Here is a 14,398-nt window from a genome sequence, read left to right as displayed (position 1 = left end):
GTTTGTCAATCTTTAATGATGTCGACATTTTTGAAGTGTAGAGGCCACTTTTACCTGTCTTTTGAGTTTTAAAAAAATGTGGCTTGGCATGGTGGCTCATGCCTGTAATCCCAGCACTTTGGGAGGTCGAGGCAGGTGGATCACAAGGTCAAAAGATTGAGACCATCCTGGCCAACATGGTGAAACCCCGTCTCTACTAAAAATACAAAAATTAGCTGGGCATAGTGGCATGCCCCTGTAGTCCCAGCTACTTGGGAGGCTGAGGCAGAATTGCTTGAAGCCGGGAGGCGGAGGTTGCAGTGAAGAGAGATGATGCCACTGCACTCCAGCCTGGCGACAGAGCAAGACTCTGTCTCAAGAAAAAAAAAAAAAAGTATATTGTGTGTGTTTAAGATTGAGGATGAAGAATTGGCCAGGCACAGTGACTCTCACCTGTAATACCAGCACTTTGGGAGGCCAAGGTAGGAGGATCACTTAAGCCTAGGAGTTCAAGACCAGCCTGGGCAACACGAGACCCTGTCTGTACAAAAAAAAAAAAGAACTGATGGTCTTAGTTTCTGGTGAGTGTTATCCTGATGCATGGCTTCAAATATTCTGTTACTTTGAGCAAGATACTTTTATTTATTTATTTATTTATTTATTTTTTGAGACAGAGTCTTGCACTGTCGCCCAGGCTGGAGTGCAGTGGCGCAATCTCGGCTCACTGCAAGCTCTACCTCCTGGGTTCACGCCATTCTCCTGCCTCAGCCTCTCTGAGTAGCTGGGACTACAGGCGCCTGCCACCATGCCTGGCTAATTTTTTGTATTTTTAGTGGAGACGGGGTTTCACCGTGGTCTCGATCTCCTGACCTCGTGATCCGCCCGCCTCGGCCTCCCAAAGTGCTGGGATTACAAGCGTGAGCCACCGCGCCCGGCCCCCTTTCTTTTTTTTTGAGACAGAGTCTCGCCCAGGCTGGAGTGCAATGGTAATGGCGCAAGCTCGGCTCACTGCAACCTCCACCCCCTGGGTTCAAGCGATTCTCCTGCCTCAGCCTCCCAAGTAGCTGGGATTACAGGCACCTGCCACCATGCCTGGCTAATTTTTTGTATTTTTTTAGTAGAGACGGAGTTTTACCATGTTGACCAGGCTGTTCTCAAACTCCTGACCTCAGGTGATCCACCCGCCTTGGCCTCCCAAAGTGCTGGGATTACAGGTGTGAGCCACGGCGCCCAGCCCAAACAAAGCAAGGAGGAGTCCCTGGGTGGGCACAAAAACACTTTTTTTTTTTCGAGACGGAATCTCGCCCTGTCATCCAGGCTGGAATGCAATGGTGCAATCTCGGCTCACTGCAACCTCTGCCTCCCGGGTTCAAGCGATTCTTATGCTTCGGCCTCCCGAGTAGCTGGGATTACAGGCACCCGCCACCATGCCCAGCTAATTTTTGTATTTTTAGTAGAGACAGGATTTCACCATGTTGACCAGGCTGATCTCAAACTTCTGACCTCGTGCTCCACCCGCCTTGGCCTCCCAAGGTGTTGGTATTACAGGTGTGAGCCACTTGCGCTTGGCAATAACTTTTTTAAAAAAGTAACCATGGCCAGGCACGGTGGCTCACACCTGTAATCCCAGCACTTTGGGAGGCTGAGGCAGGTGGATCGCCTGAGGTCAAGAGTTCAAGACCAGCCTGGCTAACATAGTGAAACCCCGTCTCTACTGAAAATACAAAAATTAGTGGGGTGTAGTGGCGTGAACCTGTAATCCCAGCTACTCAGGAGGCTGAGGTAGGCAGAATCGCTTAAACCCGGGAGGCAGAGGTTGCAGTGAGCTGAGATTGCACCATTGCACTCCAGCCTGGGTGATGGGGTGAGACTCCGTCTCGAAAAAAAAAGTAACTGCAAGACTAATATCTAATATTATGCCCAGCAAAACAAAATTTCTGGGCTGGGCACAGTGGCTCATAGTGGCTGTCAGCACTTTGGAAGGCCAAGTTGGGAGGATCGCTTGAGGCCAGGAGATTGAGACCAGCCTAGGTAACATAGTGAGACCCTATCTCCAAAAAATTTAAAAATTAGCCGGGCGTGGTGGCTTTCGCTTGTAGTCCCAGCTACTGGGGAGGCTGAGGTAGGGGGATTGCTTGAGTCCAGAAATTGAGTGCTGCAATGAGCTATGATCAAGCCACTGCACTCCAGTCTAGGTGACAGAATGAGACCTTGTTTCTTAAAAAAAAAAAACAAAACAAAAACATAATTTCCTAACATCATCTTGCACTCAGTATTCAGTTTTCTCTATTTGCCTCAAAAATGTTTTTTACAGTTGTTTTATTTGAACCAGGAACCTTATTGGTGATATGTTTTGTTGATGACTGTTGTGATACCTCAGTTCTGGTTTTCTTAGTTTAAAAGAGTTTAAACAGGAGACACACAGCAAAAGAAGTGTGGCATAGAGTAATTTATTGCAAAAGAAAAATAATATTTTAAAAGTTAGTTGCATAATAGTACATCCTGAGAGTGAGAATTCAGGGTGGACTGCTCATTAAGAATGAGAAAGCAAATACTGGCACTAAGGAGACTCCCTGTATGGGAGTTTTACATGCTTATTAATAGGCGGTAGAAAGAGTCGTTACTTGTAAGCATGTTCTAGGTGGTCTTCTGGGTGCACAAGTGTAGTACGTAGCTGTACGTGCTTGTTCATATGTCCCATGTCTCATTAGCATCTTAAACCTCCACCCACAGGTGTGTCTTTTACTATTAAAATGAGTAAAGGGTCAGTTTGAGGACAAGTAAAATCAAAGTTCACATGCTCTCTACAGGGCAAAGTCCCTACGGAAGATAGCATTGCTTGAATGAGCTCAATTACAATGCAAATACTGAGGTTTACTGTGCTAATTGTGTGGTCACCATGGTGGCTGCCTCCGAGAACATGGTTACTTCTTTGACTACCTATCCTGCCTTAGTTTTATAACAGGCTCCCTCCTTTTTTTTCTCTTTTAAGCATTACATATGGAAGAAATTGAGTCATTTGTTCTCTAAAACTTCCCTCATTCTTCATTTGTCTGATCGTATCCCTCTGATGACTTAATCATGTTCCTCTAAACTATTTCCTTTAAACTACTGGTTATGGCCGGGCATGGTGACTCATGCCTGTAATCCCAGCACTTTGGGAGGCAGAGGCAGGTGGATCACCTGAGGTCAGGAGTTTGAGACCAGCTTGGCCAACATGGTGAAACTCTGTCTCTACCAAAAATACAAAAATTAGCCGAACATAGTGGTACATGCCTGTGATCCCAGCTACTTGGGAGGCTGAAGCAGGAGAATCGCTTGAACCCGGGACACGGAGGTTGGAGTGAGCTGAGATCGCGCTACTGCCCTCCAGCCTGGGCAACGGAGTGAGACTCCGTCTCAAAAAATAAAAACATTTAAAAAAAATTAAACTGCTAGTTCGATTTAGAGCTTTGCTTAAATTTAACTTCATCTTTTGGGGTGTTTATTTTTGGCAAGAATACTTCATAAGTAATACTAGGCATTATGCACAAGTTTAGTGTCTATTAAAGTCAGTACATATCATGTGAAATTTATTTGGATAAGAGAGAAACTAGTAGATAAGCAAATCAGTATTGCATCTGGTTACTATTTTTTAGCCAGAAGATCAGCTGCCATGTTACTTGACTCACACCAACCCTAAAGTGGATGAGATTGTCCTTAAGAACCTTCACCTTAATAGTCACGTTAAAGAAACAACAAGAGGACCTCGGTAAGGACAAAATGTCAGTGCTCAGTTACTTTAAGGAATGATGTCAATCCTGTTTTGTTCAAGTTTATTTAAATGTTCTATTCTAGATACTGTCCCTCCATTGAATCAAAAGTTTTGCGTTTTCCAAACCGTCTACATCAGGTTTGGTTGGAACCTGAAGGAATGGATTCTGACCTTATCTACCCACAAGGGTTATCTATGACACTACCAGCTGAGTTACAAGAGAAAATGATCACATGCATCAGAGGCTTGGAGAAAGCTAAAGTGATTCAGCCAGGTAAAGAGGATCACAAGTGCACTTCAGTATAAGGTCAGCATTGTTTTAATGGTCAGTAAGGAGGCCTTAGCTTACAGTCATTGTTGCTCAGAGCCTCAGAAGATGAAGCCCAACCCCTATACCTTTTAAATAGTCTGTTTTTTGTTTGTTTGTTTGTTTTGAGATGGAGTTTTGCTCTTGTTGCCCAGGATGGAGTGCAATGGTGCAATCTCATCTCACCACAACCTCCCCCTGCCAGGTTCATGATTCTCCTGCCTCAGCCTCCTGAGTAGCTGGGATTACAGGCATGCATCACCACGCCCGGCTAATTTTGTATTTTTAGTAGAGACAGGGTTTCTCCATGTTGGTCAGGCTGGTCTCAAACTCCCGACCTCAGGTGATCCACCCTCCTTGGCCCCCCAAAGTGCTGAGATTACAGGTGTGAGCCACTGCTCCTGACCTAAATAGTCTGTTTTTAAAGGGCATTTAAGGGTAATGTTTGCATCTCTACCTTGAGCAAATCCAGCTCTGTATTTACTTATTTAATATCTTTATTCTTTGGTCAGGCTACGGTGTTCAGTATGATTACTTAGATCCCCGTCAGATCACTCCTTCCCTGGAGACTCATTTGGTTCAACGACTCTTCTTTGCTGGACAGATCAATGGCACCACTGGTTATGAGGAAGCTGCAGCTCAAGTAAGAAGTTGTTAAGATGTTAATGTAAACTGAAAGGGACTATTTAACTGGTATTTCTCCTTTTAATGTCTGTTATGTTAACTATATAGATCTTAGATACAATTCATACTAATAGAAGACAATTTCTATTTCAGGGTGTTTGGAGATGGCTTTTGTGGATAATAGGATTTTTTTTTTTTTTTTTTTTTTTTGAGACAGAGTCTTGCTCTGTTGCCAGGCTGGAGTGCAGTGATACGATCTCCTGAGTTCAAGAGATCCTACTGCCTCAGCCCTCCCTAGTAGCTGGGACTGCAGGCATGCACCACAACACCCAGCTAATTTTTGCATTTTTAGTGGAGATATGGTTTCACTGTGTTGGCCAGGCTGGTCTCAAACTCCTGACCTCAGGTGATCTACCTGCCTTGGCTTCCCAAAGTGCTGGGATTACAGGTGTGAACCACCTTGCCCAGACAATAATAGGATTATTAAAACACTATGGCTTTATTACTCTTTTCTGAGCTCCTGTGTGATACCATATTTTGATTAGATGTATTGCTTCTGAAGTTTAAAATTTATTTTAATATACTTCATTAGAAATTATTATATTATTATTCCTCGTAAGTCAGAAATTATTTCATTTTTATTTGCAAGTGGGAAAAGGCTAGAGAAGTTTCACAGGTGGGTTTTAAAAAAAGATTAACCGGCTAGGCATGGTGGCTCACACCTGTAATCCTGGCACTTGGGGAGGCTGAGGAGAGAGAATTGCTTGAGCCAGGAGTTCGAGACCAGCCTGAGTAATGTAGTGAGACCCCCATCTCTACAAAAATATGTAAAAATTAGCCAGGTGTGATGGCATGTGCCTATAGTCCCAACTACTTGGGAGGATGAGGTGGGAGGATTGCTTAAACTCAGGAAGTCGAGGCTGCAGTGAGCCAAGATTATGCCACTACACTCCAGCCTAGGTGACAGAGGAAGACCCTGTCTCCAGATAAAAAAAAGATTAGTCCCCGAAGAGTGCAGCTTATCAGGAAGATTAGATAGATATCTCTGAAAACAATGAATCATAGCCTTCTAAAGTGATATATTACCCATATTCTATTTCTGAATATGGATCACATTTTCTACCTCTATTATATCCCTGAGGGGCAATACTTGCTTTCTTCCTGTCCCATGCCATTGTTTCCGGGTAGTGTTCTGAATGGGATAGCCGTTTGTTTAGTTCATAATGGCCTTTTAAACATTTCAGTGCTCTTGTAGGGTGTGATAGCTGGAATCAATGCCAGTCTTCGGGTCAGTCGCAAGCCTCCCTTTGTGGTTAGCCGAACAGAAGGTTACATAGGAGTCTTGATTGATGACCTCACTACTCTGGGCACCAGTGAACCATACCGCATGTTTACCAGCCGAGTAGAGTTCCGTTTGTCACTGCGCCCTGATAATGCTGACAGCCGGCTCACACTGCGAGGTAACTCTTTCCTGAGTCCTGCAATCCAGCCAGACATGGTGGCTCACACCTATAATCCAAGCAGTTTGGGAGACCAAGGCAAGAGGATCACTTGAGGCCAGGAGTTTAAGACCAGCCTGAGCAACATAGTGAGACCCTGTCTCTACAAAAAAATTTGCTTTAAAAACCACACTTCTCATTATATTCTCTTTCTCCCTTCCCTAGGGTATAAAGACGCTGGCTGTGTGTCCCAACAACGATATGAAAGAGCTTGTTGGATGAAGTCTTCTTTAGAAGAAGGCATTTCTGTGTTGAAATCTATTGAGTTTTCGAGCTCTAAATGGAAAAACTTAATCCCAGAGGCTTCTATAAGTACTAGTAGAAGTCTGCCTGTCAGGTATGCATTTTTAATATAGACCTTTCTCACTTTTTATAGAAAAATAAGATCATAAGATAATTTCAGAGAGACGTTACCTATGTGTTCCTACTTACACGTTTCAAATGAATGTAGCTTGTTTTTGGCTTCTTTTCAAAATCCTTTAGCTGTAACTCATCTGTTTTCTTTTCTTTTTTTTTTTTTTTGAGACAGAGTCTCGCTCTTTCACACAGGCCAGACTGCAGTGGCGCGATCTCAGCTCACTGCAAGCTCCGCCTCCTGGGTTCGCGCCATTCTCCTGCCTCAGCCCCCCGAGTAGCTGGGACTACAGGCGCCCGCCACCACGCCCAGCTAATTTTTTGTATTTTTTAGTAGAGATGGGGTTTCACCGTGTTAGCCAGGATGGTCTCGATCTCCTGACCTCATGATCCACCTGCCTCGGTCTCCCAAAGTGCTGGGATTACAGGCGTGAGCCACTGCGCCCGACCTAACTCATCTGTTTTCTAAGTATTAAAAAATATATGGCTGGTTGCAGTGGCTCACACCTATAATCCCAGCATTTTGGGAGGCCAAGGCAGTCGGATCACTTGAGTTCAGGAGTTTGAGACCTGGCTGGCCAATGTGGCAAAATCCCATCTCTACTAAAAATACAAAAATTAGCCAGGCGTGGTAGTGCACACCTGTAATCCCAGCTACTTGGGAGGTTGAGGCAGGAGAATCACTTGAACCTGGGAGGCAGAGGTTGCAGTAAGCCAAGATCACTCCTCTGCACTCCAGCCTGGGTGACAGAGTGAGACCCTGTCTCAAAGAAAAGAAAAAATCACATATGTATATATTCTAAATTATTATTTTTATTTTTTATATGATTTCTTTGTGGCTCCCGTTGAGTTCTTTTGGCTTTCATAAGATTTAGAAGGCTCAAACCAAGAAAAGTAGTTATCTGCTTTCTTTTCTAGGCTTGGAGCAATGTGGAATGATCTTGTCCATAAGCTATAGCAAGGAAACTCCTTTGTTTTTAGTTTTTTTTTTGAGACGGAGTTTCACTCTCGTTGCTCAGGCTGGAGTGCAATGGTGAGATCTCGGCTCACTGCAACCTCCCAGCTTCTGGGTTCAAGTGATTCTCCTGCCTCAGCCTCCCAAGTAGCTGGGATTATAGGCATGTGCCACCATGCTCGGCTAATTTTGTATTTTTAGTAGAGATGGGGTTTCTCCATGTTGGTCAGGCTGATCACGAACTCCCAACCTCAGGTGATCCCCCTGCCTCGGCCTCCCAAAGTGCTGGGATTATAGGCGTCAGCCACCGCGGCTGGCGGAAACTCCTTTGATAAATAAAGCAGAGTGTTATAAATTCTCTGGACTTACTTGAAGAGTCCCTTGCTACATCTTAGGGTTTTTTGTCCTTTTCTGTCCGTCATTCTAGTTATATGGCCTCTGAGTCTAAAATACATTAATATAGAGCATTTTTGCTCCAGAGATATATTCCTAAGGATCTTACATAATTCGAAATCTATATATTTTACCCTTGATTTTTACTATTTGAAAAAATTTAAACTAATTAGAATGAGAGAATATCCCCAGAAGGCATAGATCTGCAATCATTGTAGCTTAGAAGTACATTATGCACATTATGGTGGCATTGATCATGGGGCTGTGTCTCCAGTATATTTTCCCCCCTTTTAAATCCCCATTTTCCTTATGATTTTTTTTTTCCAACTTAAAGATATAACCATTTTAATGTTCTTCATTATCTCTAATCTTTCCAAGTGTTCCTTCCTTAATTGCAATCTGGCATATGTCCTTGTTTGGATTTTGTTTCATCAGGATGTTTTATCTTTTCTAACTTCTGTTCCTGAGTTTTCAGTGTTTTTTTTTTTGTTTTGTTTCTTTGAGATGGAGTCTCGCTCTGTCACCCAGGCTGGAGTGCAGTGGCACGATCTCGGCTCACTGCAACCTCTGCCTCCCAGGTTCATGCGATTCTCCTGCCTCAGCCTCCCAAGTAGTTGGGATTACAGGCACCTGCCACCACACCTGTCTAATTTTTTTTTTTTTTTTTTTGAGATGAAGTCTCTGTCAGGAGTGCAATGGCATGATCTCGGCTCACCGCAACCTCCACCTCCCGGGTTCAAGCAATTCTCCTGCCTCAGCCTCCTGAGTAGCTAGGATTACAGGCATGCACCACCACACCCGGCTAATTTTTGTATTTTTAGTAGAGATAGGGTTTCACCATGTTGGCCAGGCTGGTCTTGAACTCTTGACCTCAAGTGATCCACCTGCCTTGGCCTCTCAAAGTGCTGGGATTACAGGCATGAGCCACCATTCCTGGCCCAAGTTTTTATTTTCATGAGGGTTTCCCAAAGCACTAGCACCAGCAATGAAACAGATTTTTAATAATAGTAACAGCAGGTTTTGGAGAATTTGCATAATCACCCTTCATATCGGGGATCTCATTCATAGAAATGACAGCCTTATTCACAAATAAGGATGGGGATATCTTTGTCCATTCAGACTGCTATAACAAAACACCTTAGACTGGATAATTTATAAACAACAGTAATTTATTGCTGACAGTTTTGGAGACAAGTCCAAGATCAAGGCACCAGCAGATTAGGTGTCTGGTGAGGGCTTGCTGTTTGCTTCCAAGGTGCCTTCTTGCTGTGTTCTCACATAGCAAAAGGGCAAAAAGCTCCCCAACCCTCTTTTATAGGGGCACTAATCCCACTTATGAGCGCCAGAACCCTCATGCCCTAATCACCTCCTAAGGGCCCCACCTCTAAAAACTGTCATATTGAGTATTAGATTCCAACATATGAATTTAAGGGGGGGATACCACCAACATTCAGACTATAGCAGTGGATATATTTGTTTACCAGCTAACTGGCACCAGGAAATGGTTGTAGTGTAAGCAGTTTAAAATTGACTCATTTCTCCAGCTGTTTATTCATTTGTTTAAATTTAGGAGGGTTCACATTATTTCAAAAGTTGGACAAAGAATTTATAACAGGCCAGGCATAGTGGCTCATGCCTGTAATCCCATTGTTTTGGGAGGCTGAGGTGGGCGGATCACTTGAGGCCAGAAGTCAAGACCAGACATGGCAAAACCCTGTCTCTACTAAAAATACAAAAATTAGCCAGGCATGGTGGAGCACACCTGTAATCCCAGCTATTCAAGAGGCTGAGGGAGGAGAATCACTTGAACCTAGAAGGCAGAAGTTGCAGTGAGCCGAAATCACACCACTGCACTCCAGCCTGCATGACACAGCAAGTCTCTGTAACAATAAAAAAAAATTTATATAACACTATGCTTTCTTTTTTTTTTTTTTGAGACGGAGTCTTGCTGTCGCCCAGGCTGGAGTGCAGTGGTGCAATTTCAGCTCACTGCAGGCTCCACTCCCCGGGGTTCACGCCATTCTCCTGCCTCAGCCTCCCGAGTAGCTGGGACTACAGGCACCCGCCACCTCGCCCAGCTAATTTTTTGTGTTTTTAGTAGAGACGGGGTTTCACCGTGTTAGCCAGGATGGTCTCGATCTCCTGACCTCGTGACCCGCCTGCCTTGGCCTCCCAAAGTTCTGGGATTACAGGCGTGAGCCACCGTGCCCGGCCAACACTATGCTTTCTTTTATAACAAATATTACACTAATTCATGTAATAGGAACTTGCACTGAATGTGACTAATGTGTATTGAGGAATACTGAGAGTGTAGGAAGTGATTGTTTTCAACAGTCTCAGATACTAACTGATGAATAAAAGATGAACAAATGAACAATGAAAACATATCAGCTATGTTTTTACCATACCAATCCCACGAGTAGCCATTTTGTTTAGATGGATTTTTTTTTAAAAAGGTCAGTTTAAAAAGGTAATTTGGCCAGATTCCTTTTTAATTCAGGCATATTTCCCTTCAGGAGGAATCAGTCTACATATTTTATTTGATTTGAGAATATTTGCACTCTACCCCTTAGCCTTTCTTTTTTTTTTTTTTTGAGACAGAGTCTCACTCTGTCACCCAGGCTGGAGTGCAGTGGCGCAATCTTGGCTGACTGCAACCTCTGCCTCCTGGGTTCAAGTGATTCTCCTGCCTCAGCCTCCTGAGTAGCTGGGACTACAGGTGCTTGCCACCATGCCTGGCTAATTTTTGTTTGTATTTTTAGTAGAGACAGGGTTTCACCCTGTTAGCCAGGATGGTCTCAATCTCCTTACCTCGTGATCTGCCTGCCTCGGCCTCCCAAAGTGCTGGGATTACAGGCGTGAGCCACTGCGCCCAGCCTTAGCCTTTCTTAATGAACTCACTTGATCAATGCCCAGACATATAAAGCTAAAAAGATTTTAAATTCTGGTTAAAAATACACTTGCTGCATACATGCCAGACTATGTAGTAAGCGCTGACCAGTTAAACCTGACTCTGAATAGGCATTTAACGGAAGAGATACACAAATGCATGTACATGTGCACCTGTGCATAACACATACACACACATTTTCTGTGAGGATTACAGAGAAATGTGTTAGGTAGCTCAGAAATTCCCTCCTGGCTTTGTTGAAGTATGCTAACTTACCATTCTTTGCCAGAGCTCTGTACTCTGAGGCTTAGGCTTGATTCAAAGCAGGTCTTGAAGTTTGGAGTTGAGAATAGCTCAAAGCCTTGTGAACAGATTATTTTAAAACTATCTCGAATTCTGGTGCTCAGGCGATCCTCCTACCTCTGCCTCCCAAAGTGCTGGGATTATAGACATAATCCCCCCAAAAAAGAACATAATTACCATCTTAACTATTTGTAAGTGTACATTTCAGTAGTTTAAGTATATTCATATGGTTGCAAAAGAGATCTCCAGGACTTTTTCATCTTGCAAAACTCAAACACTATACCCATTAGACAGTAACTCCCCCTTTCTCTCCTTCCCCAGCCCCTGGTAACCCCATTCTACTCTGTTTCTATGGATTTGACTAGAATCATACAGTATGTGGCTGGGTGCGGTGGCTCATGCCTGTAATCCCAGCACTTTGGGAAGCTGAGGCGGGCGGATCACCTGAAGTCAGGAGTTCGAAACCAGCCTGGCCAACATGGTGAAACCTCGTCTCTACTAAAAAATACAAAAGTTAGCCGGGCGTGGTGCAGGCACCTTAATCCCAGCTACTTGGGAGGCAGAGGCAGGAGAATCGTTTGAACCTGGGAAGCAGAGGTTGCAGTGAGCTGAGATCAAGCCATTGCACTCAAACCTGGGGGACAAGAGTGAGACTTCTCTCAAAAAAAAAAAAAAAAAGACTCATACAGTATGTGTTTTTGTGACTGGCTTATTTCATGTAACATAGTGTCCTCACGACCAGGCATGGTGGCTCATGCCTGGAATCCCAGCACTTTGGGAGGCTAAGGTGGGAGGATCCCTTGAACCCAGGAGGTCGAGGCTGCAATAAGCTGGATTTGTGCCACTGCCCTCCAGCCGGGGTGACAGAGCAAGACCCATTCTCAATAATAATAATAATAATAAATGTCCTCAGGGTTCATCTACCTTGTAACATGTAGCAGGATTTTATTCCTTTTTAAGGTTGAATGATATTCCATTTTATGTATATACCACATTGTGTTTACCCATTCATCTGTTGATGGACACTTGAGTTGCTTTCACCTTATTGTAAATGTAAATGTTAATGTACATGTTGGTGCTGCTATGTACATGGGTATACAAAGATATCTTCAAGACCCTGCTTTCAATTTGTTTTTTTTTTTTTTTGAGACCATCTCACTCTGTCACTCAGGTTGGAGTGGCACAATTTCTGCTCACTGCAACCTTTGCCCCCAGGTTGCAGCTATTGTGCCTCAGCCTCCCAAGTAGCTGGGATTACAGGCACCCACCACCACACCCAGCTACTTTTTGTATTTTTAGTAAAGATGGGGTTTTGCCATGTTGGCTAGGCTGGTCTCGAACTCCTGACCACTTGCCTCGGCCTCCCAGAATGCTGGGATTACAGGCATGACCCACCACACCTGGCCTCTGCTTTCAATTTTTTTGAATGTATACCCAGAGCATCATGTGGTAGTTCTAGGTCTGTGTGGGTTTTTTTTTTTTTTAGAGACAGGACCTCGCTATGTTTCCCAGGCTGGAGTGCAGTGGCTTTTCACAGGCACAGATCCCACTACTGATCAGCACAGGAGTTTTGGCTGACCTGGGCTGGCTCACCCCTTCTTAGGCAACCTGGTAATCCCCCGCTCCTGGGAGGTCACCATATTGATGCTGAACTTAGTGTGGAGACCCAATCAGCATAGTGCACTACAGTCCAGAACTCCTGGGCTCAAGCGATCCTCCCGCCTCAGCCTCCCAAGTAGCTGAGACTACATGCTCACACCACCACAACTGGCAGTAGTTCTAGTTTTAATTTTTTGAGGAACTGTTTTCAATCATGATCGCATCATTTTACGATCCCTTCAATAGTGCACAAGATTTCCCATTTCTCCACATACTCACCAACAGTTGTCATCTTCTGTTTTTTGATAGTAGCCATCCTAATGGATGTGAGGTGGTATCTCATTGTGGCTTTGATTTTTTTCTTTGATAATTAGTGGATGTTGAGCATCTTTTCATGTGCTTGTTAGCTATTTTTATATCATTGGAGAAGTATCTATTCAAATTCTTTGCCCATTTTTTTAAATCAGTTGTTTAGTTTTTTTTTCTAGAGACAGGGTCTCCCTCTGTCACCCAGGGTGGAGTGCAGTGGTACAATCATAGCTCACTGCAGCCTCAAGCTCCGTGACTCAGGTGATCCTCCCACCTCAGCCTCCTAAGTAGCTAGGACTACAGATGCACACCACCACATCCAGCTAGATTTTTATTTCTTGTAGAGACAGGATCTTGCTGTGTTGCCAAGGTTGGTCTTAAACTCCTGGCCACAATTAACTCTCCCACCTTGGCCTCCCAAAGCACTAGGATTACAGACGTAGTCACCATGCCTCGCCAGATTTTTTTATTGTTGAATTGTAGTTCTTTATGTATTCTGGATATTAACCCCATTTCAGATATATGATTTGCAAGTATTTTCTCCCATTCTGTGGATTGTGTTTTCACTCTGTTGTTTCTATTCTTTGATGTACATTTTTAAAAAATTTAATGTAGGCTGGGCACGGTAGCTTGTGCCTGTAATTTCAGCACTTGGGAGGCTGAGGCAAGCAGATTACCTGAGGTCAGAAGTTCAAGACCAGCCTGGCCAGTGTGGCAAAACCCCATCTCTACTAAAAATACAAAAAGAAAAAAAAAATTAGCCACGCATGGTGGCACATGCCTGTAGTCCAGCTACTGAGGGGGCTGAAGCACGAGAATTGCTTGAACCCGGGAGATGGAGGTTGCAGTGAGCACAGATCATGCCACTGCACTCCAGCCTGGATGACAGAGCAAGACTCCGTCTTAAAAAAAAACACCACCACCAAAATGGATCTAGTTCCATTTGTCTACGTTTGCTTTTGTTTCTTGTGCTTTTGGTGTCAGCCAAGAAATCACTGGCAAAGCTAATGTCATGAAGCTTTTCCTGTATGTTTTCTTCTAGAAGTTTTATAGCTTAAGGCCTTTCCTTAGGTCTTTAATCCATATGGTGTTGATTTTTGTATATGACATAAGGTAAGGGTCCAACTTAATTCTTTTGCTATTTCGATATCCAGCTTTCTCAACATTATTTGTCGAAGAGACCCCCATTGGGTGGTCTTGGTATGCTTGTCAAAATCATTTGATTATATAGTGAGGGTTTATTTCTGGGTTTTCTTTTTTTCTTTTTTTTTTTTTTATTACTATACTTTTAAGTTCTAGGGTACATGTGCACAACGTGCAGGTTTGTTACATATGTATACATGTGCCATGTTGGTGTGCTGCACCTGTTAACTCGACAGTTACATTAGGTATATCTCCTAATGCTGTCCCTCCCCCCTCCCCCCACCCCACA

At 43.8% G+C, this 14,398-nt stretch overlaps 1 protein-coding gene across 7 annotated transcripts in view; it reads left to right on the top strand.

The window, feature by feature from the left end:
- Positions 1-14,398, top strand: part of MTO1 (mitochondrial tRNA translation optimization 1) — a 42,983-nt gene that overhangs the window by 16,351 nt on the left and 12,234 nt on the right. For 6 of the 7 annotated variants that reach the window (XM_032153150.2, XM_058435151.1, XM_058435150.1 and 3 more), the window contains exons 5-9: positions 3,618-3,730; positions 3,817-4,007; positions 4,553-4,683; positions 5,920-6,124; positions 6,329-6,500. In XM_032153150.2, the coding sequence (XP_032009041.1) occupies positions 3,618-3,730; positions 3,817-4,007; positions 4,553-4,683; positions 5,920-6,124; positions 6,329-6,500 (812 nt within the window). Of the gene's footprint in view, positions 1-3,617; positions 3,731-3,816; positions 4,008-4,170; positions 4,246-4,552; positions 4,684-5,919; positions 6,125-6,328; positions 6,501-14,398 lie in introns of all 7 variants that reach the window. The other variant, XM_032153142.2, reaches the window with a different exon arrangement.

Source organism: Hylobates moloch, unplaced genomic scaffold (assembly GCF_009828535.3).
Source record: "Hylobates moloch isolate HMO894 unplaced genomic scaffold, HMol_V3 SCAFFOLD_2, whole genome shotgun sequence".
Lineage (NCBI taxonomy): Eukaryota > Metazoa > Chordata > Mammalia > Primates > Hylobatidae > Hylobates > Hylobates moloch.
Note: the sequence above shows the minus strand (reverse complement) of the source record. Positions and strands in the feature narration are given on the sequence as shown.